Here is a 23,109-nt window from a genome sequence, read left to right as displayed (position 1 = left end):
GGGAGCCCTGCGCGGCCGCCCCTGGGGAGCCCAGCCGGCAGCCGAGCTGCCCTCCGGGCGCTGCCAGGGAGGGGCTCCCGCTCCCAGCCCCGCCGAGGGGGCGTCAGGCTGGCCGGGGCAGCCGGGCAGGCTTCAGCCCCAGCCAGGCTGTTGGTAGGGAGGTGAGGGTTCCCCGTGGGTTTTCCTTCCCTTGGGATGAAGTGGGAGAGCTCAGAGGACCAGGAGCGCTTTGCCTGAGCTCCAGCTGTTTTTCTAATCCACGGGCAGCCCCGGCTGGTCTGGGGGGTAAGGCTGACCATCAGCACTAACGCTGGCACTCAGGGGAAAACCTTAGGTCAGGCAGTGTCTTCACTGCTATGATCTCTACTGGACCTAAGGATGCTCACTGGCTGTCACGGAGCTGACTGCAGTGTATTTCACCCACAGGCCTACCCTGTCTCATTGCAGGGATGAGTGAGAGTCTCTTCAGACCCTCAGTCTAAACTCACAGTAGCATCCTCAGCAGACACACACAGAGCCCAGGAATGATCCAGACTCATCTAGGTCCAGATATTGCAAGTAGAGCCCAGCTTCCTTGACAGTCTTGGGAAATCAGATGTCTCTGCAGGTAGTTCCCCAGATCCCAACTGGGGAAAAGCATAAGCTGCAGGATTTGCTGGGAACTGGTTCCCTTTTTCTGAGCTCTGGGGCTCAGTCTTGGCGCTGGGATGAGTGGCCACTCTATTGCCCGGGATGGGGAAGGAACAGTCCGTAGGCCTGATGGTCTCACTCAGGGAGACACATCCGAGGGGAACTGCCAGCCACTGCTTCTTATGGGAATAGGTGTGACAGCCGGGGGTGATGCTGAAGGAGCTAGTCTTCAAAAGAGGCTGGGGATGCGTTTCCTCTCGCCTTCCCCTGTTTCCATGGGAACAGCAGCAAGCAGGAGCAGCCTGCTCTGAATTTCATGGCCTACCGCTCAGACACCCCCTGCCCAATCCCCTAAGCAGACTTTGGCTCTCGAGGGTTTCAAACCCATCCTTGTGTGATGCCTCCAAGGAGAGCTCACCAATGTGAATGTGTACCACGGCAGAGCAAAGAGGCACAAGCTCACAGCTGCCACAATTTCTGTAGCAGCACTGCTTGCACACTAATAGACAGTTGCAAACAATTTGCATATGTATACGCAATTCTGCTTTTTATAGCACTAGGGACTCCTGGAGGAAGTGACCTCAGCTAGACCAAAAGGCATTTGTGGGATGATCACCCTCCAAGAGCAGCTCTGGTTTTCCCTCAAAGGATTACAGGAATGTCACCCAAAAAGAGAAAAGCAGAAGGGTGGAGGGGGAAAAAAAGATGAAAGAACTTTACGTCGTTGCATTTAAGAACCCCGTGATGGCTTTTTCTCTAGGGAATTTGTCCATTCACTTTTGAATTCGTGGTAACTTTGAACTTGTAGATGCTGCATGCATTCTGTGGAGTTCCACAACACACGCACAGACTCAAGGAACAGCTTCCTTCGATGGGCTCATTTTGGGCTTGTTATCTGCTGGGACTAACCCTTGGGAAGTGGGCTGCTGCCACCCCTGTGGAGCCACCCACACATTGCTCTGCAATTTAGCCTCTGCCAGTGGATTCAGTGGCTCCTGGTGAGGCAGAAGCAGGGCGGTTTCTATCAGGCATCTTTGATACTGGTCCTGGCAGCGTGTTTTCTGCATCTTGGAGATGATACTGCCAAGCACATCACCAACTATGCTATTTCTGAGCTGAGGTGTCACAAAGAAGTCCTGTGCCCTGCTCCATCCAAACTGAAGTTGTACATGTTCTCAGCCATTTTCTGTGGGAAACAGGTATGTGGCAGGTTTCAATCCTCAGATAGGAACCTGAGGGAGGCCATGGCTGATAACGTATTACAAAGAGCACAGCCCCCACCTCCCCCCCTCTGAAGACTGTGAGAAATAAGGCTATATGATGCATAGGACTTTTGCAAATTGAAGAAAGACAGCTAACATCCAAGACTGTTCTGTGTCACCATCAGAGGGAGATCCCAGCAATCCTAATTATAACACACTGCCTTGAACACTCAACCCTCCTTCCTTGAGAGCAAAAGACAAAAGTGTCTTTGCTTTAATATGTGAGAATCCCCTCTTGCCTCCCCCCCCCCCCCCCAGTTTTTCCTGTAGGTTTCAGGATGCTTTACTGGAAGATCATGCTGGAGAGCAGGACATTTGTGGTACAGGGGCATTTCTGATGTGACAAAATGGTTTCAACCATTTTCAGAAGCAGGGAGGCTTTTAAGAAATACGGCAACTGAAGTAGAGGTGGTGTCCTTACTGGGATGTCAATAGGTTTGTTCTCCAGATACCCTGTATCTGCTGCCCTGCAGAGACTTTTGTATCTATTCCAAGCAGACATAAAGCACTACATCATATTAGCAGTATTCATTCACTTTCCATAATGCATCAAGCCAGAAAAAAAGCATCTCACACTTCTGCTTCTGATGGTTGTAGAAAATAGCCTTTTCACTCCTGGTTAAGTATGTGTTTAGTTGTTACCCATGTAGTAAATTTGCATTTAATTGCTGGAAAAAATTTGACAGAGGCTGCATTTTGAACTAGTTGACCATAGACATCTATTCTTGTGCTGGTATTTGTAGCCTGAATATAAAACTGGATTTTGCAGCAGTGTGTGTGTGTGTGTGTGTGTGTGTGTATATATACACACCCAACATTGGGTTTAGCTTTATTTTGCTCAATAGGCTAAGCATGATCAAAACTTAGCCTTTTGTTCTGAAGCAGTCGATGATTCCTAGCAGTCTGCTGCTTTTTTTTTTTTTTCTTAAGAAGATGTGTTGCAGAGAATCCCCTCATGTTAGGATGCAGGATTTTCTAAGCTCAGAAGCTAATGCCTATTACATTTAGAAATTTCAAGGACATTTTGTACTGGCTGCCTGAGCCTTCCAGAATCCATCGCTCCAGTTGAATTACTCCTTATTAATGCAACAAGGGGAATGTGGGTGAAAGAATGTGCCTCTTGCTCCAGAAACAGCATTGCTTTGCCATTGCCCAGCAGTGGTATTGACTACGCAGGTGCCATCTACCTCTGCATTCATTGTCCTCAAGGAAATCTGTGTCATTAGTTACATTTTCCTCTACTACGCTCAGACTTCATGTCTGCTGGGAGGAGATCCAGGTGTGTACCCCTTTTTTATTGTGGGAAGGAAACCCATAGGGGTCACTAATTTGTGACTGGGGAACTAGTTTCTGTTCAGCATCACTAGACAGGGGTCCGCATCTCCATGGGCAAGATGCCATCAGTGCACAAATGCACAGTCTTAAACCTTGTGAAGTAGGTGGGTTTGTAGCTCCTGCCCTGGGGTGCATTTCACAGATTAGAACTGCTGTCATTGCAAGCTCTTTGATCCCTGCTCTGATTCTTCCCTTCCCAACAGGCTGCCTGTGTGCAGTTTGCCTATATTCCAGCAAGACCCATGAGACTATTTCTTCATCACCACAATTATCCGTGAGGCTTCGCAGAGGTTCTGGCTCATGTTAAATGACTTTCCTCTCTGCAGCAGCCCAGCAGGATACCTAGGGCACTCCCTCACATCCCCCCTAGAAATGAAAAGCAGATTCAGAGCTGCCCAGATGCTGTTTGAGAGTCCTCAGGACATTTGGTCTGATACAGTTCTGGAGCAGTGGCGACCACCCCAAGTGCCTGGAAACTGAGCTAAATTCTCCCCTGGCAAATGTTTCGATCTGCCTGAGATTTTGGGCCCATCACCTCTGAAAGGAACAAACCATGGAAACTAATGGCTCAAAGAATTTAGCCTATGCCTAGTTATCATCCTGGGAGTCACCTCCTTGAAAGCAGAAAACAGGTTTCTGTTCCAATATGCCTTCCCAGTGCTGAGCAGCTGAAGCTGACACATGCTGGTCCAAGAAAGCATCCCTTTTCCACTCAGCTCTCCACATGGACCTGGGCAGGTGGGGGAGATGAGTCTTTTCTAGGAAAGGGGCTAAAAGCCCACTGCAGCACTGGCTGCGTTACTTAGGGGCCATCGCACCAGCCAGGGCTAGTGGCAAGGTCCATGGAAATTCCAAGGGGAATGGCTGCAATCCCACCTTTGGTGTGCCAGGAGCACCCGTTACCTGGGCAACACGGTCTTGTTCATCACTTATTCATGGCACCGGGACTCCTCTGCCCCAAAGGATGACCACCTGCCCTCTGCGTGCCCTGTACTCTTGCTCAGCACTTGAATATTTCAAACAGCTTGCTCACGCACCCCTCCCCGCTGCCCTGAGCCAGCCATCCTGCTCACCCCTCCCTCCCAACCCCTGCCTGGGCTACTCACTTGCTTACAGTAGTGTGGCTCCACCACCCTGTTCCCAAATCACCCTGATGCAAGCACAGAGAGACACAAGCTCTAATTCAGTCTGGCAGCTGGGATGTTTAACACTCCTGAGAGCAGAGCCCAGCTTGCATGAGTAGTACCTCTGGCAGCGCTGTGCAGCTTGCTATGGACCAGCAAGGTAGCCACTCAGAGCACTGTTAGGAGGCAAGAATTGAGCTGGTGGGGGGCTGCAGGGCTGCAGTGAGAGGCTGAGGTGAAGCAGGAAGCAACTCAAGCAGAAGCAACTCAAAAATGAAATTTAACCCATCCACCTTTCCAACGGCCATCAGGTCCAGCGTGGTGATGCCAAAGCCCAGGATGCAGCATTGGCAGCATCCATCCTGCATTCTCTGGCAAGATGAGCTGAGGGATGGTTGAGTGAGTTGAGGTTTTTGTTCCATCTTGGATAGTCCTTGCCAGATAAACTGTGCTTAGAGAGTCATGAATAAATGATGGCCCGGCGATGGAGCACTGCCTTCCACAGCTATTCTGTGGGGAGGGAGGGGCACTCTTCTTTAAAGCAGTGTGGCCAGACAGAGGTTATGAGAGCCACCCTCTGGAAGTGAGTCTGTCTCTCCACTAGCTATAAAGGGAGCCCCAGGTGACAAGATTTCTCACCTAGGGCACAGTTTCACCATCTATTTAAGCATGGTTTTATTATCAGTTCTCCAAGACCATCTGCCATCCCCTCCCCATTCATAACCACATCTGCCATCTCCTTTGGGAGAGCTCTGAGCACACACAGCTGCACACACAAATACACACATAAATAAATACATACTGAGGCCTTATCAGCGGTGCATTTGCCCAGATGCAAGCAGGGAGCATTGGTACTGCAGCCACTAAGCTGCCAGGAGTTACACAAGGAGGATCTCATTTAGATCAAAATTTTGTTAAAATATTTGGGGGGGGGTGTGGGTGTGTGTGTGTATTCATTCACTTTGTAAGCTCAAGGATTTTTAGTGTATCTTTATATTGACCCCATTCTGCTTGTGGAAGTGAATGCTGTGGCCAAGAGCAGTGTGATTTAGGTGTGAATTAATTAATCCTCCTTGTCTGACTTCCTACACATCATACACACATGTACACACAGTGAACAAGAGCCAGAAACTGCTCTGTCCACCATGGGACTCTGGGCAGCAGTAGGAATCGTGTGTCCTTCTCAGGGAGGGCATTAGCCAGGCAACTTGCTGACCACCTGCCACATGTAGACAAACCCGATCTGCTCCAGGTTGTGTCACCATATTCGTGCAATGGTCTCGTAATGTTATGGGACACACAGCAGCAGGACGAGAGGCATCCAACGCAGACTGCAGGGAGGAAAAGTCCAACTGGAAATAGTCCCTTACTGCAAAGCAATCAGGTGCCCAGAGCAGCATCCTTGGAGAGATTCAAAGTGACCCTGTGATTTAAGCCAGACTTAGCAGACGAGGGCAGCTGGTATTTTTGGGCCAATTACCCCAGCGAACGGGTACCTGAGGAGAACCTGTTCTGCACTGGTCTGTTAGAAAGCTTGGCCTCGCTTCTGGGCATTGAATCTTTAAAAGCCACGTTCGTGCTTTACTCTGTTAGGCCAGAAAGTGAAGTGACCCAGTTTGGTGCACTACAGAGCTGATTCGCTGTCAGATACATGCAACAGCAGTCTGAGGAGAGAGCCTCTTGTTTTTCCTGCAGCTTTCCTTGCTCCCCCAGGGCCTCTGCTCCCAATCAAGAGCCTGGCACGTGTGGCTTCTGGGCTGAGCTCCCCAAGCTGGAGCTGGAGCCGCAGGCGGAGGTCTGGGTTGCTGCTGGGGCACCCAGAGACATCTCTAGTCTGGAAAATGCAGTGGAAGCTTCCTCAGATGGGGATCTAGCACCTTTCTGATGGGCTCAGCACTTCTGATGCTGGGGACAGGGGAAAAAGGCAGCATCCCCAGGGAATGGGGCAACCCTGTGCTCACACGGGACCAAAGCTGTGCAGTCTGCATGGGGGGAATGTAGCACCAGTCACATTGCCTGGTATGAATTACTGTGGCAATAACTGCTTAAAACAATTTCAGGTAACCTATATTGCTTAAACATGGCAGAGAACCACAGCGAGGAAATGAAGTACTGTTATTTTTCCTCAGACCAGACATAGACTGGACATAAACTCCCTTTCTCCATCTCTCAGTCACATCTCAGTTACGTCACCCAGTTAACTTGAGTAACAGCAGAGAAGACACTGGTGCCTGGCCAGGCTGCAACTGAGGTGGGCAGAGCCTGGGTTCAGAAATCAGGTGCAGAGACTTGGGAAATCACTTTCACTTAGGAAATCAGAGGGCTGTACGTGGGGACAGGACATTATCAGGGATAGCAGCGGGAGTCACAGGTCGCCTGCGGAGTCCTTCCCATGTCCAGGCTCTGCCCTGATGCTGCCGGCAGCGCAGGGTGGCGGGGGAGCCCCAGTTTCTTGCAGGAGAGGTTGTTTGGAGTAGTGCTGGGTGCCTTGGAGCAGCGTGTGCTGACACTGCCCTCTAGTGGGAACAGAGACCCCTTCCTCTTCAGTTTTTCTCTGCAATTTTAACCATTTTCAACGACACATCTTCAGGACTGGAGAGACCAGAATTAGTTTCGGGTTTAAAATCCTCAAAAGCAAATCAGAACATCGAGATCGGCTGCCTTATATTATATTTAAATGTTTTTACTCCCTCTACCACTACCTGCCAATATCGATGTTATATATATGCATGTGCACGTGTGTATGTATACGATATAGATGTTTTATATATATATGTGCACGTGTGTGTGTATGTATACGATATAGATGTTATATATATACATGTGCATGTGTGTATGTATATCTCTCTGTATTTAAAGCCTCTGAAAACAATGAAAGTCCCAAACTCGCAGGACCAGGCAGAAAGGAAGACAGCATGAAACAGATCCCAAGCCTTGCCGAATGAGTGACTGAAAGCAAATAACGGGGCACAGTGGCCAATTCATCTTTCAGACCTTCCAGTCAAATTGTCCAAAGGGTTAATGGAGGCACACCCAGCCAGAAGAGAGCTGGCAAGGAGAGGTGTAATTGGAGTGTGGTATAGTGTAGTGGGTGTAGCTGGAGGGTCTGGACCTGGACCTGCAGGTGGTGGCTGAAGCCAGCCGCCTGGCTGGCGTAGCTGACTTTAATGGGGAGCGCCTGGTCTCCACAGCTCAGCTGCAGCAGGTCACTGCCACACAGCCCTAGGAGAGCACTAGCCAGCTCAAGAAAGTTCAAGGCTCACCTTGGGGAAGCTGTGAGACCACTAGCTCCAGTTAAGCTCACATCATCAGCAGAGAAGGGTCACCTTCAGGGGCTGCTTGGTAGCTGGAGGTATAGACAGCTTCAGTGGACTGGACTGTAATGTCCCAAGTGGTGGATCTTGAGTTGCTTCCCTGCAGAACTTGTCCAGGGCTTATTGGCTCAGGCTCCGTGCTTTGGCTGAACTGCTCCTGGACCTGTGCTAGCCCTGGAAGCAGGGTCCACACCTATGCCCCAGCAGGAACGGGACACTGCAAGATAATCAAGGGGTGACTGCCACTTGCTGCAAAGCCAAGCAGCAACTAGTTCACAGAAAAGTGAAATCTTTGTGCATCACTGCACAGATTTGTGCTGATTTGATGCAAGTAGTTTTCTCCCCAGTATCTGATTTTATCCATGGAAAGGTAAGGAACCATTCCATGATGCTGCGGCATCTCTAGCAACATCTAGCATGTTACTAGAGAAAACGGCAAAAGCATTTTGGAAGGTGTTTGATGGGTAACCTAGTAGTAGTTGTGTATAGAAAGCTGAAATAGTAGAAATTCTGGGTAGGGGTCAGGAACATCAGCTGCAGATGCACAAGGAGCTGGGATGCAGCCACCACGAGGGTGTGAAGGGAACGATATGATTATACGGCCCAGATTCCTGCCCTGCTGATAAGATGTGGGAGAAGCTCCTTTCCCTTAGCGATTGTAATCTCGCATCAAGGCAGTGTCAGGGACACAACTGGAGACACTGGAACAGATCCTGAACGTGGGAGGAAAACTTGTGACTGGAACTTACTGATGCCAACAGAGAATTCCCCTGCGTGCCTCCTGCTGCCCTCACACCCCAAAACCTTTCTTCCTGCCTAGCTGGGGACACTCTTCATGAGTAGTTCACCTGTAGCAAGGCTGCGGTTTAAGGCCTGGCAGCCGGGGCTGGGGGAGTGACGCAAACCTTCAAGCGGCAGCTGCAGCGCGGGTTGGGGAAGTCTTTGGCGCTTTGTATGTGGTTTGTGCAAACTCGGTCCCGTACCCACCATCAGGTTCTTCAAGGTGAGCTCCCTTGCAGGTGTGTGGCATGGAGAGATCCTTCCCCTCCTGCCGGGCTGAACTGGAAAGACGAGCACCCTGCAGAGGTGAAGAGGCACATCAAGCAATAAAAGCAACAAGTGAAAGTGATTTTGAAGTGTCATCTATGTTCAGAGCTATCTAGGCTGTCTTCTTAGGAAAGCCTGCTGCTTGGGATACTGGAAAGTAACTATGAAGTCTACACAGACTTCATGAGATCTATGAGGAACACAGCTGGATAGTTTTGATGTTGGAAGGAGAGCACTGAAACGCAGGCTGGTCAATCACCCACAGGCAGAGAGCTGGGCCTTTCTTTGAGTTTCTCTTTTCAGCTTTGATTTCCGTGTCCTGGCTGCTCTTGTGTGAGCCCCAGCAGCCACGCTGGGCTTTGGGGTCTCTATTTGCCACACAGGACAGTGAGAAGCAGCTAGACCAAGCGACTTGTAAGCCAACTGTAGTGACCGCCTGGCCTTTCCCTTCGCCTGTACAGGCAGGACAAACAAGAAGGTGTCTCAGTGGGTGAAATGGGTGAAAGCATGTGTGTGGGAAAAGCAAATGACTCTTTCACACCTATCTCTGCTACCAGTGACACCCACCCTATGGTTTCCCACAAAGCCTGCGGCTTCGGGCACCACCTGCGCCCAGAACAGCATCCTCACCCGCACCCCTCAGCTTTGGCACGGTCCCTCTGCCCCCCCGGTGCATCTCCCGGCTGTTGGGAGAACCCAGACAAACCGGGCAGGGGGAGGCCGGCCGGGACACACCGCCGCAGAGTAGCGCAGCGCAGCCGCCCCCCCTGCGCACCCCGAGCTGCCGGCCCTCGCCCACGCGAGCCGTGCCCGCGGGTGGGCCGTCTCCCCCCTAGCGCTCCTGCGCTGCCCCCGGGCAAAGCCGGAGGGGGGGCAGCCCCCGTTCGGGGTGCGGGGGGGCCGGGCCGGCGCGGCGGCGGCGGGGGAATCCCGGGCGGGCGGGGCCGGGCGCGGCTGAGTCAGTGCGGGCAGCGGCGGAGGAGGAGCCGGCCGCCTCAGGCTCCGCGCCGGCCGCCGCTCGCTGGCTTTCCGGCCATGAGCCCCCCGGCGCCGGGGCCGGGGTCGGGGCCGGGGCCGGGCCGGGCGGGCGGCGGGCGCTGAGCCATGTCGCGGGCGGCGGGCGGCGAGTGCCGCAAGGAGGCGGCGGGCTGGGAGGGCGAGGACGGGCAGTGCGACTCGGGCATCGAGTCGCTGCGCTCGCTGCCGGGCGGGCGGGAGACCGCCGCCGAGAGCCCCGCCGCCGCCGAGACCCTCGCCGAGAGCGGCGCCGCCGAGGAGCGGCTCGACTCCAGCTACGGCTCCGGCGCCCTGCCCGAGCCGCTGCCCGGGCTGCCGCCCGCCTGCAGCGCCGAGGAGCCGCCGCCGCCCGAGGGGCTCAGCCGGCAGCAGCTGGAAGCGCTCACCTACGTTTCGGAGGACGGAGACACGTGAGTGCCCGCGGCCCCCCGCCCGCTCCCCCTCCCCGGGGGCGGCTGGCGAGCGCCGGGCCCCCCCAGCCCCGGGCCCAGCCCCTCGCAGCCGGCCGGCGGCGGGGAGCCGGTGCCTGGAGATAAGCCGGGCTTTATCTGCGGCGCTGCCCGGCCGTCCCCGCTCAGCCGGGCTGCGGGGGCGCCCCGAGCTGCTGTGCCGAGCCTGCCGCCCTGGCTGCGCACGAGTGCGGGCTGGGCACCCTCCCGGGGGGTCGGGGCGGTGGGACAGCTGGGCCGGGCCCGGCAGGGTGAGCGGGGAGAGGCACCCCCGGCAACGTGGCACAGAACGAACCGCCGTAAGAAGCCAACTTCCACTTGCTATTGGGCTGCTAGCAACGGGGGAGGGGGGGGGGGGGAGCAAATCAGCCCCCACACACACCCCACACGGGCTCTTCCCCAGAGCATGCAACATTTCCTCCCCAATGGGGAAGGCTCGGCTGGGTGAGATGGCACCTAAGCAAGACGCGAAACAAGACAGGCTATGCAGGGCTATGAGGTGGCTGTGTTAGGGCCACAGATGCTGCTCAACCGAGCAGCCCCAGAACTGTTGGTGTCAGGTGGAAATGGCCGTGCTTTGCCAAGCCGCCCGCACAGCTGCAGCTTTCAGCACATTTGTGACGCACGCCCCGCTGCAGGGCTCCCCTCCTGAGCCTCTGTGATGGAGACGAGTGTTTCTCTTAATGAGGAGGGCCTTCCCACATCCGTAATGCTCTCTCAAGGGCAGAGGCATCACGCTGGAGTTAGTTGGTTTGGCTTCTGGTAACTGCCTTCAGCTAATCACGGCACGTGCCTGTTGTACATTCCCTTGACGGAAGGTTTTCATCATGGGTGCACATGCAGAGCATGAGTGAGGCATGCTCACAGCTGAGAAGGGCAAAGCTTTGCCCCAAACCCAGGCTGGAGTTTAATACTGTGTAATGGTGCAGGAGGAAGAGAAACTAAGAGGCACTGACGTGAGCAGGCAAATGTCTTCAGTAGCGGGAGCAGCGGGGAGGCTCTGTCCTTGCCTGGCAGAGCACATCTGGTTCTGAGGCTGAAGATGAGCTGGGAGCCAGCCTGAGTGTTTACTTCCCGGTTGGGAAGGAGCCTGTGCATCTGCTAATTAGTTCGTTAATGCTTGCTGTGGGATCTGCTCTGAGGATTGGCTGGAAGTCTCACAGCAAGCAAGGTTTGACTAAACCCAGCCTCCCACGCTCCCCAGCTGGGCGCCTGGATAGTGCTTTCTAGTCCTGTCCTATCTACAGGCTGCCTCTGGGGCCCCTTCACATGGAGGAGCTTCACCACCTTTCCTGGCTGTAACACTACAGTCAAGGTACCCATGGAGGGAGCCAGGGGTCTTTTAAGCAGAGCCGTGGAAATAACGCCTCAGAAAAGCCCCCCAGAGTAGTCTGTCGTGGTTGTGCCTAGGGCTCCCCACTCACTGTTCTTTAGTAAACCTGGTAGATGAAGCTTCTTGGAGATGCTTTTGCTGCGTGGAGCTTTCTTGTAAGGTGGCTGAGCCCTTTGCTTGTCAGACTTGCTTGGAGAGACCTAATGCAAGCATCTCATTAACTAGGGAAACATTAATAAGCAGCGCCTTGGTTACTGTAGGCAGGAGAGGCTCTCGGAGAGCTCTTCAAATGGTTGCAGTTGCTCTTCTGTTTTCTCTCACTCACAGTGCCGTTCAGAACAGGAAATCTGTGAAGAGGGAGGGAGCAGCAAGTCTGTTGGTGGTGCAGCTCGTACAGCTCTGGGCTGGCTGTGTCCACTCAGGAGTCGGCTCTCCTGGGATCCACTCCCAGCACTGGGGAAAAAAAAACCCCAAAACTATTCTTGTGGTTAGGGCAGTGAGGCTGTGGATTTCTGCCTCTGCTATTCCTGTCTCTCCTCCTGACCCTGTGGCAGAGGTAGGCGGCATTTATATTTAGAAATGCTGAACATCCATCACTCGGTCAATGCAAATGGAGACTGTGAGCACCCAGCAACTCATTGAACTGCCACATTGAATGCCACTGGTTTTGTATGCAAAAACAAGTCAGAGCTGATAGTAATGCTCAAGTCTATGGAGCAGTTGCTCATCTGGTGACAGAAGGTCTCCAGAGAAGAGGGATCAGATGGCCACAGGCTGCATCCCTTTCATCCCAACAGATAAATCCATCGACTTCTTTTCATCTCAGTGAGCAGCACATTTCCTTGCGTGCCTTACTTGAGTGTCTGCCACAAAACAGCTCCAGGCTGAGAACTAACATCATACTGTCATTATATTTCAGAATACTTGGGCAACAACACTTTCCTGTAATTATAATTCTGAAAAATACAAAAAGTTCAGGGGTTTTGGCCAAGTAGTTGCCGTTTCCCCAGATGCCCTCCCTGGCTGGTACCAAGTGAAGAGGAGCACTGGGCTTGCACAAAGGGAGCTTGCAAAAGTCTTGGCTCTCCATCTGACAAAAATCTTGGCTCTCCATAGTTCCCCCAGGCTCACCCACCTCGAGCTGTGCATATAAGGGGGCTGTGTTTGTCAACCTAGTGCTTGTGAAGGAAGTATAGAAGGTGGAGGCAGAGGCAAGGGGCATATGCTTGGGCAGTTGGAGCGTCAGCAGGATCCTTCTTGGATACCTTCCTGTCTGCTTCTGTGGGAGAGCAGTGTTAATGCAGGCAGGATGAAGCAATGGGGCTAAAACTGGCAATTCCCATGCTTAAATTAGAAGGAGTCTCACTTCTGCAGGAAGGAAATTGGCCAACAGAGGAGATGGGAGTACGATGGCCAGTGAAATGTGTGGGTGCCATCTTCCAAGAATCATTTGCCCAAGCATCAGCCCCACATGCACCTCCCTAGTGCCACTGGCAGCGCTTCTGCCTCAGGGAAGTCAGGGCTGCAGTTATCAGGCACCAGCACATCAGTCCCTGAGAGAGCGGCAGAGCTGGCCTGGCAGGAGAGATCGAGGATGAGGAACAGGGTCAATGGCAGAAGATGATGGGTGCACTTAGTGCAGCGATACATATCCTGCTTATTCCATGGCTGGGTAGAGAAAAAGCCCTATGTGCTCCAGCAGTCTCCTCCAAGCATCCGCCTTTTCCTCGTGAACCACGTGGTCTCTTCCAAGCATTTGTCTCTTCCACATAAACCATCTCCTTTTCTGCTGAACTGAGTCCTGTGGGACTGCTTGGCATGGAAGTAAGAGAGGGGCTTTCCAGCTGCAGGCATGGCTAGCTCCGGGCAGGCTGCAGGCAGCTTTATGGCTGTGCCCCAGCCTCCGGACAAGCTCAACCTTTGTTAGGATTCACCGAGGAAACCCCCTTCTCCCTGGCCTTGCCAGGCAGATGCGTGAGTCCAGTGTCCTGGGAAAGGGGTGGGTGTGGGACCAGCTCCTTCGAGGTGGGTTGAACTATGATGGGCTCTCCTGTTGTGTTCCAGCACAAGGGAAAACCTCCCCATTCGCTTGGGCTTATGGCAGCCTCTGTCAATTCTGGAGAGGCAGAGCTGACTCATCAGTGTGGGAAATTAGGCAGCGCTACTTCTGCAGTCTTGCTCTGGGCCCTCCGGCCATGCCATGCTGTGAAAGGCTGGGGGCTGCACCCCTGCAGGAGGGTGGCTGTCTTCTGCATGGGGCTCCATCCAAAGCGGCACGGCTTCTCTGCAGGGTGAAGGTCGGGGGACCCCAGCTCAATCATGGGAGAGAGATCTCGGCCTCCTTCAGATGGAAAATGGGAGCAAGCGGTTTTGGTCTGGTGCGTGTTTTGGGGAGGGAGGGGAGCGGAGGAAGCCTGACTTCCTCCTTCCACCAGAGACAAATGCTGCCCCATCTGCTGATAAGAAATCACGTGCCAGTGACTCGTGGGCTGAGATGCCTTAACAAGGGCTCGGGGACAGTTAATCGAGTAAAACTGGGGCCCCACAGGAACTGATGTTCTGGGCTCTCCTCCACGTGATGGCAATGAATGGGTCTTCCCCGCTGAGCCCTTGCCTGCGTGGGTACCCACTGAGCGTGAGGGCTCATCTTTTGGGGCCAAGAGCCACTTCTAACCATTCACCAGCGTGTGCCTGTCGTAACCCTCCCACCTCAAGTAGCCCTGCGCTAGAGATCTTCCCTGTGCAGGGGCATAGAGGTTGTCCCCATTCAGACTGCCTTCTCTGGTGCAGCTGCTTGCTCGATGCTTGCCCTGCTGAACAGGGGTGCTGCTGAACCCCTGTACCCCTGGATCCCAGCATGGTGCCTGAGGGAACGCTCAGCATGGGACAGCAAAGGGGATCCACTGTGAAAGAAGAAAAAAGAAGCGGAAGACTGGAGAGACACAGTTTTAGAAGGATTAAAGAAGTCTGATGCAGAGAGCACACCTGGTTGCTGCCTGGGCTGAGCTGTTGCTGGCTGCCCAGCAGTGGGATGGCCATAGCTAATGGGAAACTGGAATGCCCTTGGTTTTTCCAGAGTGGCTTTGGAAACCTCCTTGCCCAATTGCCAGGGGAATTCAAGTCTGTCCCGAGTTGCTCCCTAGCATGCTGTCATTGTGGGACAGGGAGGAAAATGAATCCCAGTGTGGGGCTGGCTGGAGGGAGAAGGGAACCTCCTGCGTCCGCCTCCCTGTCCCTGGACTCTTGGCTCTCGCTCTGCGCGTGCTCAGGAGTTTGGAGGGCAGGGGAGGGCTTGGTGCCCCTCCAGGCGAGGCCAAGCAGCTCTGCACAGGCTCCTTGAGGATGCCCCAGAAGTTGCTGGCTTCTGCAGGGGTTACACACGTACAGCCTTGGCATAAGGTGGGTAAGTCCTGGCAGCCTTCTGAGATCATGCGTGCAAGAAGAGATTTTTTTCCCCTGTTTGTATGACTTCAGCCTGGCCTGGAGGAAGTTTCTTCAGACTTTCTGCCTGCTTAGGTTTGCCTTGGAGCTGGGGAGAGACACAGGGAACTGCAGCGCAGAAGAAGGGAAAGAATGGCTGGAAATTTCCATGTCCTGGGATGCAGAAGCCTCATGCCTGGCTGTAACACATTAGTCGAGGGGAGGGCTTCAGGTCCTTGCACTCTGCAGGCAGGCTTGGCTGCTGCTGAGAAAGGGTTGAGCTCAGCTAAATTAACAAAGGAAGTTTTGATTTTTGTTGGTCTTGGGTTTTTTTTTAATACAATGTGGATAAAAGAGGACTCAGGCATGACTGTGTAGGAAGAGAGGCTGTGGGAGTGGTTACTGGGTGACTCTCAGTGCTCTGCGTGGGATTCTCTGCATCCCTGAGATGGGAAGCCCCTCTGACTGGCACAGATGCAGGGCTGAAGGAGAGCCTCAATATATCCTGGACTTACAGATGGTGTCTCATTAAAAGAAAATCCTGAGGCAGTGAGATGTGTTTAGGGCTGTGAATGATTGCTGGGGTGAGTTGTACAGGCACTGGTGAAGTCCAGGCACTTGTACGGGGCTGTTCTGACCTCAAGATATCTCTGTGTGTACAGAAACTGTAGGACAACATATTTGCCTCCTGGTGAGTGAGAATGGGAATTTGGTCTGCTTGAAATGGAGTTGCCACAGACAGTGAACCTTCTGGGATGTTTGCTGCTTTTATTGCAATTGTTCATCTGGCTTGGCCCATCCCTGCAGTGACGGTAGTGCAGGACAGACCCCTCATTTTGCAGCGACCGGTCCGCATGCATCTGATGTTTAGTGCTTCTGCGATCCCAGACCCATCATCTTGCTCAGAAATGGAGCAAAATGCTCAAATGTGTGGGTGCAGAGTCTAGAGAATGTGAGGCCAGGGGTGCTGTACGTGGGTGAATAGGGGCACCTTCATCTCCCCACCTCCTCCTCCTCCTCCCCACCTCACTGAAAAACGAGGCGCCCACAGCCCTCTCGCAATGACTCCCCTGCCAGTCAGCCTCCTGCACCCCTCATGCGCCAGAACCTGGACCAGACCCTCTGCAGAGCACCAAGGAAAGGCAGAGGCTGTCTCCCCTGCTCGCCCATCAGTTCCTACCACTCCCTTTGGCTGCAGGCTGGGAAGCAACTGCTGCCCAGGCTGGATATCGGTGTGGGGGGCTGAAGCCAGCGTGACTGAAGGGGCTCTGCATCTCGCTAGCCACAGCCTCCTTCCAGTCACACACCCCACGCTCCAATTGAAGCTGTGCCCTGCCCAGGGAAGGGTAGAAGAAACCTGCAGAACAGGAGACCCAGGGCAGGAGCAGAGGACGTGGGGCTGAGCCTACAGGCGGCTGTGATCCGCTGCTCCCTTGGAGCTGCCAGAGGGCAGCTGGAACAACTTCATGGAGCCAGGCAGCATTGCATTGGTATGCGGGGAGGAAGGGAGCTGAGCTGAGCTGGCTGAGGGCTGCAGGGCAAGATGGAGCTGTGCTTGCTGAGCCGGCTGGCAAAGGTTCATGCTGATGGCTGAGGAAGCGGTTAGCAGCGCAGGTTACAGGGCTGGAACAGGAGACCAGGGTAAGCGTGGAATTCCCCTGCTCTTTTCCTCCTCCCTCGCTCTTCTCTCTGTTGCTGCTGGGGCCGTTTCCTCCCCTGAACAAACTTCTCTTGTGCGAATTGTTTGCAGGATTTCCTACCACTCTGCTCAGCCAAAATAAGGAGCCAGGAGTGGATGTTACTGCTACAGACAGAAACCTTTTCTAGAAAGGGAGAAAAACTTGTCAAAGCAAATTCTACTGAATGCTGAGTCTCTTGTCCTAGGTGTTTCTGGGGTGAGATGGTGAAGGGAGATGCTGCCTTGAGGACAAGGTGTCTTGCTCCACAGATGGGGGGATCTGCATGGTCAGCCCCTTTTCTAGGGGGATGGAAGAGGATAGCCAGAGAGCTGGTGGGACTTCATCAGTTATGCCTGTGTGTCAGAGCTCGGTTTCACCCTTACCCCATTCTCTTGCCTCCAGTCCTCCGGTGCGGACACTTTTCCTACCAGGCACTTGAGGTGATCGAGAAGCCTAGGAGAGGGACAGCACTGTGGAAGTGGATGCCCTCATGCCTAAACTAGGACCACCTTGGGTGTATTGTGCTCAGACCCAGGAATATCCCCAGGAATGCCCCTGGCCCTTCTGCTCCAGGATCATTATCTCTCTGATGATGGGTAGATCACCTTGTGCCAGGGATGCCCTGTGCCCATGAGACCTTTGTGATTCAGAGCACAAATGAGACCCCCTGTGCCAGGTAGGAGCTGGTGAGCAAGTGGAAAAGCTGACAACGAGTCCAGCAGTTGTACTCCTAGGCTGGCCACATTTCCCCTGCCCACGGCTCCTCCATCCCATGCCCTTTCCAAAACTCCCTGTTACCCTTTCCAAAAGTCCCCGCTGGGCACCCGCCCCCATGGCTGCAGGCAGGAGCGCTGCTGCTGGCAGGAACATGGGCAGGGAGGGAGCAGGCAAGCAGGGAAAGGCAGAGGAGAGGCATGTAAGCAGCCAAGGGAAGGGCAAGGGTCTGAGCATGGCAGGGTGGGGGGCTCGTTCTGGCAAAGGCATGGGGCCGTGGCTGGGTGAGGAGGGGTGCCTGGCAGCAAGCGAGTCCATCGCTGTGCCCTGGCTCTGGGGCTGTGAGCACTGCGTGCCAGCGTGCAGCAGCCTGTCGGCAGCTGGACCGCATGGCTGCCATGGCAGAGAGAGGGGGGTGCTTGTAGCCTTGGCCAGGAGAAAGCAGAGGTTGGCACGATGCCTGCGCCTCAGGTCTCCTGGGCATAGGAGGTTTCCCAGGTTAGCAGGAGACAATCCCAATTCCTGATTGGCATTGCTGCCCGTGGCACAGAGTGCCTTGGTGCACACATGCTCTTGGTGGGCTCATCCCAGCCTGGTGGCCTCGCTGTGATTCCCCCAAGTAGCTCACGGCTCTCGCAGCCATTTCAGGAAGTTGAGGGCTGGCAATGAGGAAAGGGAGGAACAAATGCAGAAATGAAAGAGCAGGAGGAGGCTGCACCGGGGTGGAGAAGGAAGAGGGAGTGAGGGGAAAGCAATCCTTCAGAGCAGGCACATCCCAGCTTCAAAGTGAAAGCCTGAGCTCTGGCCAGGTGCGGATGGTCACCCTCATTGTGGCATAGATGCCCAGACTTGCTCAATGTCAGGCCTCAAGCAGCTCTGCCACCTCATCGAGCTGCAAAGCCACCCAAGCCAGGAAGAGTGAGGTGCTGGCAGTGGGCTTCCTGGGATTTCCACCTCTCCCAGGTGACTGGCCCAGCGTGTGAGGTGGGTCATGGCAGAGGGGCCAGGGGATTCCTGGGGGTGCGGGGGCTGGCTGCAGCAGGGCATAACCCTGGGCGCTGCTCTCTCCCCTGGGAGCCCAGAGTGGCTCTGGAAAGTGAAAGCAGCAGGGGTTTAAAGTTCAAGCCGAATTGCCTTGGAAAGTCCCCTGTCTGAGCAGTCTTATCTCTGCCATACCTGAGGAAGGCAGATCTTGGCATCTTCCCCCCATACACGGTGCCTGGGAGCAGGTTTGGGGAAACAGGGGCTGTCCCTGCAAGTGGGCAAAGGATACCTCAATGCAGGTGCTGCTGCGGGGACCGGGGGCCTGATGCAAAACCCAGCAGGGAATCTCCCTGCCGGTATCATACCCAAGCTGGAATCAGTAAGAACCTGCTGAGGGGAGGGGTACTCTTGCTGCTGGTCCCCCAGCTCTGCCCCTCGCTCCTGCCCCCGCCCCAGCCTGGCTTGTGCCCCTTGGCTCTGCCTCTGCCCCATGGTCTGCCAAAGGTGGCCGGACCCTGCCCGTGGGGTTGCTTGGCCCCAGCTCACAACCTCCTCCCCTGCCCTGGGGACCATCGGCAGTGAGGGGGCACCCCATGGCGGTGCAGAGGCAAATGTGGGTGGCCTCTACTTCCAGTGGGGAATTCCCTGCCACGGTATGACCCAGGGCTTCCCCGGGGATGCAGCCTCTCCTGTTCGGCACAGCTGCTCCCCTGGCAGCAGGATGGAGGGGAGCCAGTCTTGTTTTGCCACCAAATGTGGGTCTCAGCTGAGGGTGCCCAGGGTCCCTGGTGCTGGCTCAGCCCTCAGGCAGCGCTTGGGAGGACGTGGATAAGGGACATTTTGGGGGACTGGCCTCTGGGCTTCTCAGCACACTCATGTCCCCCCTGCAGCTGGCAAGAAGCTAGCCCCCAGCCCCACTTCTTTGCTGCAGTGCTTTAGGGCCGGGTCTTGCCCTCTCACCTGTAGAGGGATGCTGTCCATCCCCAACACTGAAAGTGTCATCCCAAAGCTGGGCTGTCTGGCGAGTGGGGTGTCTTGCCAGGGCTGGCACAGCTCTCATCCTCTGTCCCTCAGCCCTGCTCACCTCTGCCAAGCAGCACAGGTGTCAGGAGCCTGCTTAGAACCTGGCCTTCGCCTTCGATTTGGAGCTGATCCCTGCCAGAGATAAAAGCCACCGAGGTGCCAGCGCAGCAGTGAGGAGGTGGCCGGAGGCTCAGCTCGCACCTGCCACGCTCTGCAGTCACTGCCTGCTCCTCGCTGCTCCCCACAATGGCCAGGGCCAGTCCAAGGGGGCTGCCCTGCAATGGGGGGCCAGTCCCTCTGCCCAGGGGGGACCAGGAGCACAGCAGATTGGTGGAGGGGACTGGAAATTCCCTCAGCTCTGCCTCCATCCTGCTCTCACTTCTGTTCTGACGGTGTGTGGGGGCTAGTGTCAGACCCAGCTGGAAATAATGCCTCTCTTTGGGCTGGGGGACTCCAGGCTGCCCAGCCGCTCCGTGGCTGGGGGTGCCATGGTCCTGAGGACCAGGGCTGCCTGCTGGCCACCAGACTTTGACAGCCACATCTCCAGTGTCCCTCTGTGCCGTGCCAGCCCTGCTGCAGCAGTGCTGAAAGGGAAGGATGTGGGGGAGAGAAGAGGAAATCGGTGTCAGCCGGCAGATTGGCACAGGGACTGTGCCGTGCAGGTGATCTTGGACTGGTGCCGGGCTCCTGCCTGGCTTTGGCTGCCTGTCTTCGTGGGGGGGGGAAAGCAGAAGTGTGCGTAGCCAGCAGTGGGGAACTGGAATTCCCCGGGCAGCCTCCAGAGCCCAGACCTCCCTCCGCAGCCACCAAACCTGTCCCTTGGGCTCTGCAAAATGCATTCCAGGCTCTTCAGACCTGCACCCGTTGGAGGCCTGGCTTTGGGTGGTGCTGGGTCCAAGCCCCACGCATGCTGTGAGGTCCGAGGGAGGACCTTGTGGTGCTTAGTGGGAATAGGAATGTCCATTCTCTGTGGGGATCGGAGTGAAATCGGAGTGAAGGACTGCCCTGGGGAGCCTCAGGCCGTGTTCCTGCCTCGACCTGCGGCTGAGCTTCCCCGAGGAGAGGACAGGATAGAGGAGCTTTGAGGTGGTGGGAAGGGAAAGGGAATGGGGGAGGGGGGGAGCATGCAGCAGCGGTGGAGGATCTCTGCTGCTGAGCACGGCACTTGGGACTAATCTTTTTTCCTTTTTCCTCTCCTGTTCCCTTTATCCCCTCTCTAGGTTGGTTCACCTGGCCATTATCCACTGTGTCCCAGATGTGGCACTCTGCTGCATTGCTCAGCTGCCCAGGGAGGTGCTGGAGATCCAAAATGATCTTTTCCAGGTATATGAATATGATAGGCAGAAGGCGGGAGGAAGGCAGGTTCTGCAGGCTGCTCCCTAGATAGATGCCTAATCCATCTGCCCCTTCCCTAGGACCCCCTACCTGCTTCCTCCAGAGCACGGTGAAGGTCCCACGTGAACAGCCCCTTTTCAGGGAGGGGAAGAAGGGTGTGCGAGATACACTGAGAGGTGTGACAGCCCCAGCACAGCAGGGTGAAGGGGTCCTTTACAAGGCCCCAGGACATTACATACAGCCCTGGAGGGTGGAGTAGGCATGGCTTGAATGTGGCAGGGTAGGTAATCTGGGAGAGTGACATCTGCCCCTACAGGTGATCCCTGAGCTGGGGAGGAGGGGGGAGGGGGCAGCAAGGTGTTTGCACCCACACACAGTGTCAGCCACGCTGAGCCCTGGGGCAGTGATGGGCTCCTGCACCGTCGCCTGCCCACGCCGCCAGGCCGGGTCCTGTGGGCTGGCATGGCTCATCATGCCTGGTGTCCTGTGGGACATCCCCCCCCTTTCCTAATTTCTGCCCCCACCTCCTCTCTAGACCCCGCTCCACCTCGCCGTGTACCTGGAGCAGCCCAGTGTGATCCAGGCACTGATACACAAGGGAGTGAACCCCGGGCTGCAGGACCGCAATGGCAACACCCCGCTGCACCTAGCCTGTGAGCAGCAGCGCCTGCAGTGCGCCCAGCAGCTGCTGCAGGGCACGGCCCCGCCAGAGGACATGGTCCAGCACCACCAGGACCTGCAGCTCCAGAACTGGCAAGGTGAGACTTAGGGACAGCCTGGTGCAAAGCCAGTGGCTGGGCTGGGTCAGAGACCATGAGTTGTGTATGCAGGGATCCAGGAGTGCAGCAGAACAGGTAGGAGGCTGGGGTTGGTGTGCCTCAGGATGGTCTGGGCTGACTGTGGCTCTCTCTCCTGCCTCCCCATCTCAGGCTTGGCCTGTCTGCACATCAGCACCTTGAAGGGAAACATCCCAATGATGTCTCTGCTGCTGGAAAGTGGCGCAAACATTGATGTTCGGGTAAGGCTGGGCATGGTGTGGGTTTTGGGCAAGGCTGGGTGCAATGCATGGCTCCCTTAAGCCCTTCTTCCAGTCTTGGGGCAGGCACTGCTGCGGAGCTTGGAGACACTGCATTTTGAGGGAGCAGAGCAAAAAGGTCCTTGAGGGACTGTTGGGTGCCATTGACAGCAATCGGGGTGGGGACTGCCCCCTCTGTACCCTGTCAAGGGGCTGTGGGTGGGTGCCGCAGGGCTCATCTGAGGGGACCCCGCACTCACACCCTGTGGTCTGTGGGCTGCAGGAGGGCACAAGCGGGAAGACTCCATTGCACCTGGCCGTGGAGTGCCACAACCGCAGGGCTGTCCAGTTCCTGCTGCACAACGGGGCGTACGTGGATGCCCAGATGTACAACGGGTGCACACCGCTCCACCTGGCTGTGGGCCGCAAGGATGCTGCCATCGCCGCCATCCTCTCACACTCTGGAGCTGACACTCTGCTGAGAAACATGGAGAATGAGACAGCTCAGGACCTGGCTGATGGCAATGATGACGTGAGTCTGTGCAGGGGGAGGCCTGTGGCTCTGTGTGTCAGGACATGCAGGAGTTGGACAGTGTGGGGGGACCTCTTAGGAGTTTCTAGCCATGCCTGTCCTCCCCTACAGGGTGCAGGTGTTGGCTCTGGGAGCGCGTGGGGTGACTGCCTGTTGCCTCGAGCACTAGGGAAAGCCCCGAGAGGGTTTCTTGGCACTTTCCTGGGGAGGTGGGAGGCTGCAGGACCCCGTCCCGTCTCAATGGAGACAGCAACCCTGGATCCTTACACATTCACACCCTTGGCTTTTGCAGCTCCTCGCCTTGCTGCCCTTCGATGACCTGAAGATCTCAGGGAAGCCTGTCGTGTGCTCTGAATGAGCGGCTGGACTCCTTTGGCCTGTCAGGCTGCCTCCTCGCTCTGCGCTGCTGCCCTGCTGCCCGCTGGGACCTTGCCTGCCTGCAGTTCAGTGGGAGCCGAGCCACTTTGGGAGACTTATCCCCCCCCCGCCTCCTCTTTGGAAAAGTTTTGTTGGCCTCAGGCTGCCTTCCTAGAGGAAAGAAGGTGGCACTATGAGCACTACACAGGGGAGGCTTTTCTTTCAGTATTTGTGCCCAGCAGCAGGACTGAATTTTCCCTCCCTGCTATGGGTCTGACTTGTTGGGGTCTCCAGCTTACACAAGGAAGGAGAGGAGAGAACTCCTTTTCACACTGTACGATGGATGGAGCATCCTCTGGCACCCCCAAATGCCATCAGAACAAGTGTGGGGTGAGAAGAGTTAACACTCACTCTAATAAATGTTTTTTCTTGCTGCGGGCACCTGAGGTCTCATGTGATCTAACCCACCCTGCTCCCCCGCAGCACCAGGAGGCTGAGCATTACCCCAGGTGCCTGGGCACGTGAGGGCTGCAGGGGCT

The 23,109-nt window shown here is 55.5% G+C and overlaps 1 protein-coding gene across 1 annotated transcript; it reads left to right on the top strand.

Annotated features, from left to right (window-relative positions):
- Positions 1-9,701: 9,701 nt before the first annotated feature.
- Positions 9,702-23,011, top strand: NFKBIE (NFKB inhibitor epsilon). The gene is made up of 6 exons (XM_040612342.1): positions 9,702-10,139; positions 20,552-20,654; positions 21,202-21,424; positions 21,596-21,684; positions 21,965-22,213; positions 22,506-23,011. The coding sequence occupies exons 1-6, from the start codon at positions 9,817-9,819 to the stop codon at positions 22,569-22,571; spliced, it is 1,053 nt and encodes a 350-aa protein (XP_040468276.1). The 5' UTR covers positions 9,702-9,816; the 3' UTR covers positions 22,572-23,011.
- Positions 23,012-23,109: the final 98 nt, after the last annotated feature.

The sequence above is a fragment of the Falco naumanni genome, chromosome 12 (genome assembly GCF_017639655.2).
Source record: "Falco naumanni isolate bFalNau1 chromosome 12, bFalNau1.pat, whole genome shotgun sequence".
Lineage (NCBI taxonomy): Eukaryota > Metazoa > Chordata > Aves > Falconiformes > Falconidae > Falco > Falco naumanni.
The sequence above is the reverse complement of the archived record's forward strand: the minus strand, read 5'-3'. Positions and strand labels throughout refer to the sequence as shown.

What these genes read in the sequence shown, in the direction of transcription:
- NFKBIE (XM_040612342.1), top strand. Translation starts at nt 9,817, where the DNA reads ATGTCGCGGGCGGCGGGCGGCGAGTGCCGCAAGGAGGCGGCGGGCTGG. An exon ending in TCCAAAATGATCTTTTCCAG is followed by an intron (nt 20,655 to 21,201) that starts GTATATGAATAT and finishes CCTCCTCTCTAG; the next exon opens with ACCCCGCTCCACCTCGCCGT. An exon ending in GCAGCTCCAGAACTGGCAAG is followed by an intron (nt 21,425 to 21,595) that starts GTGAGACTTAGG and finishes TCCCCATCTCAG; the next exon opens with GCTTGGCCTGTCTGCACATC.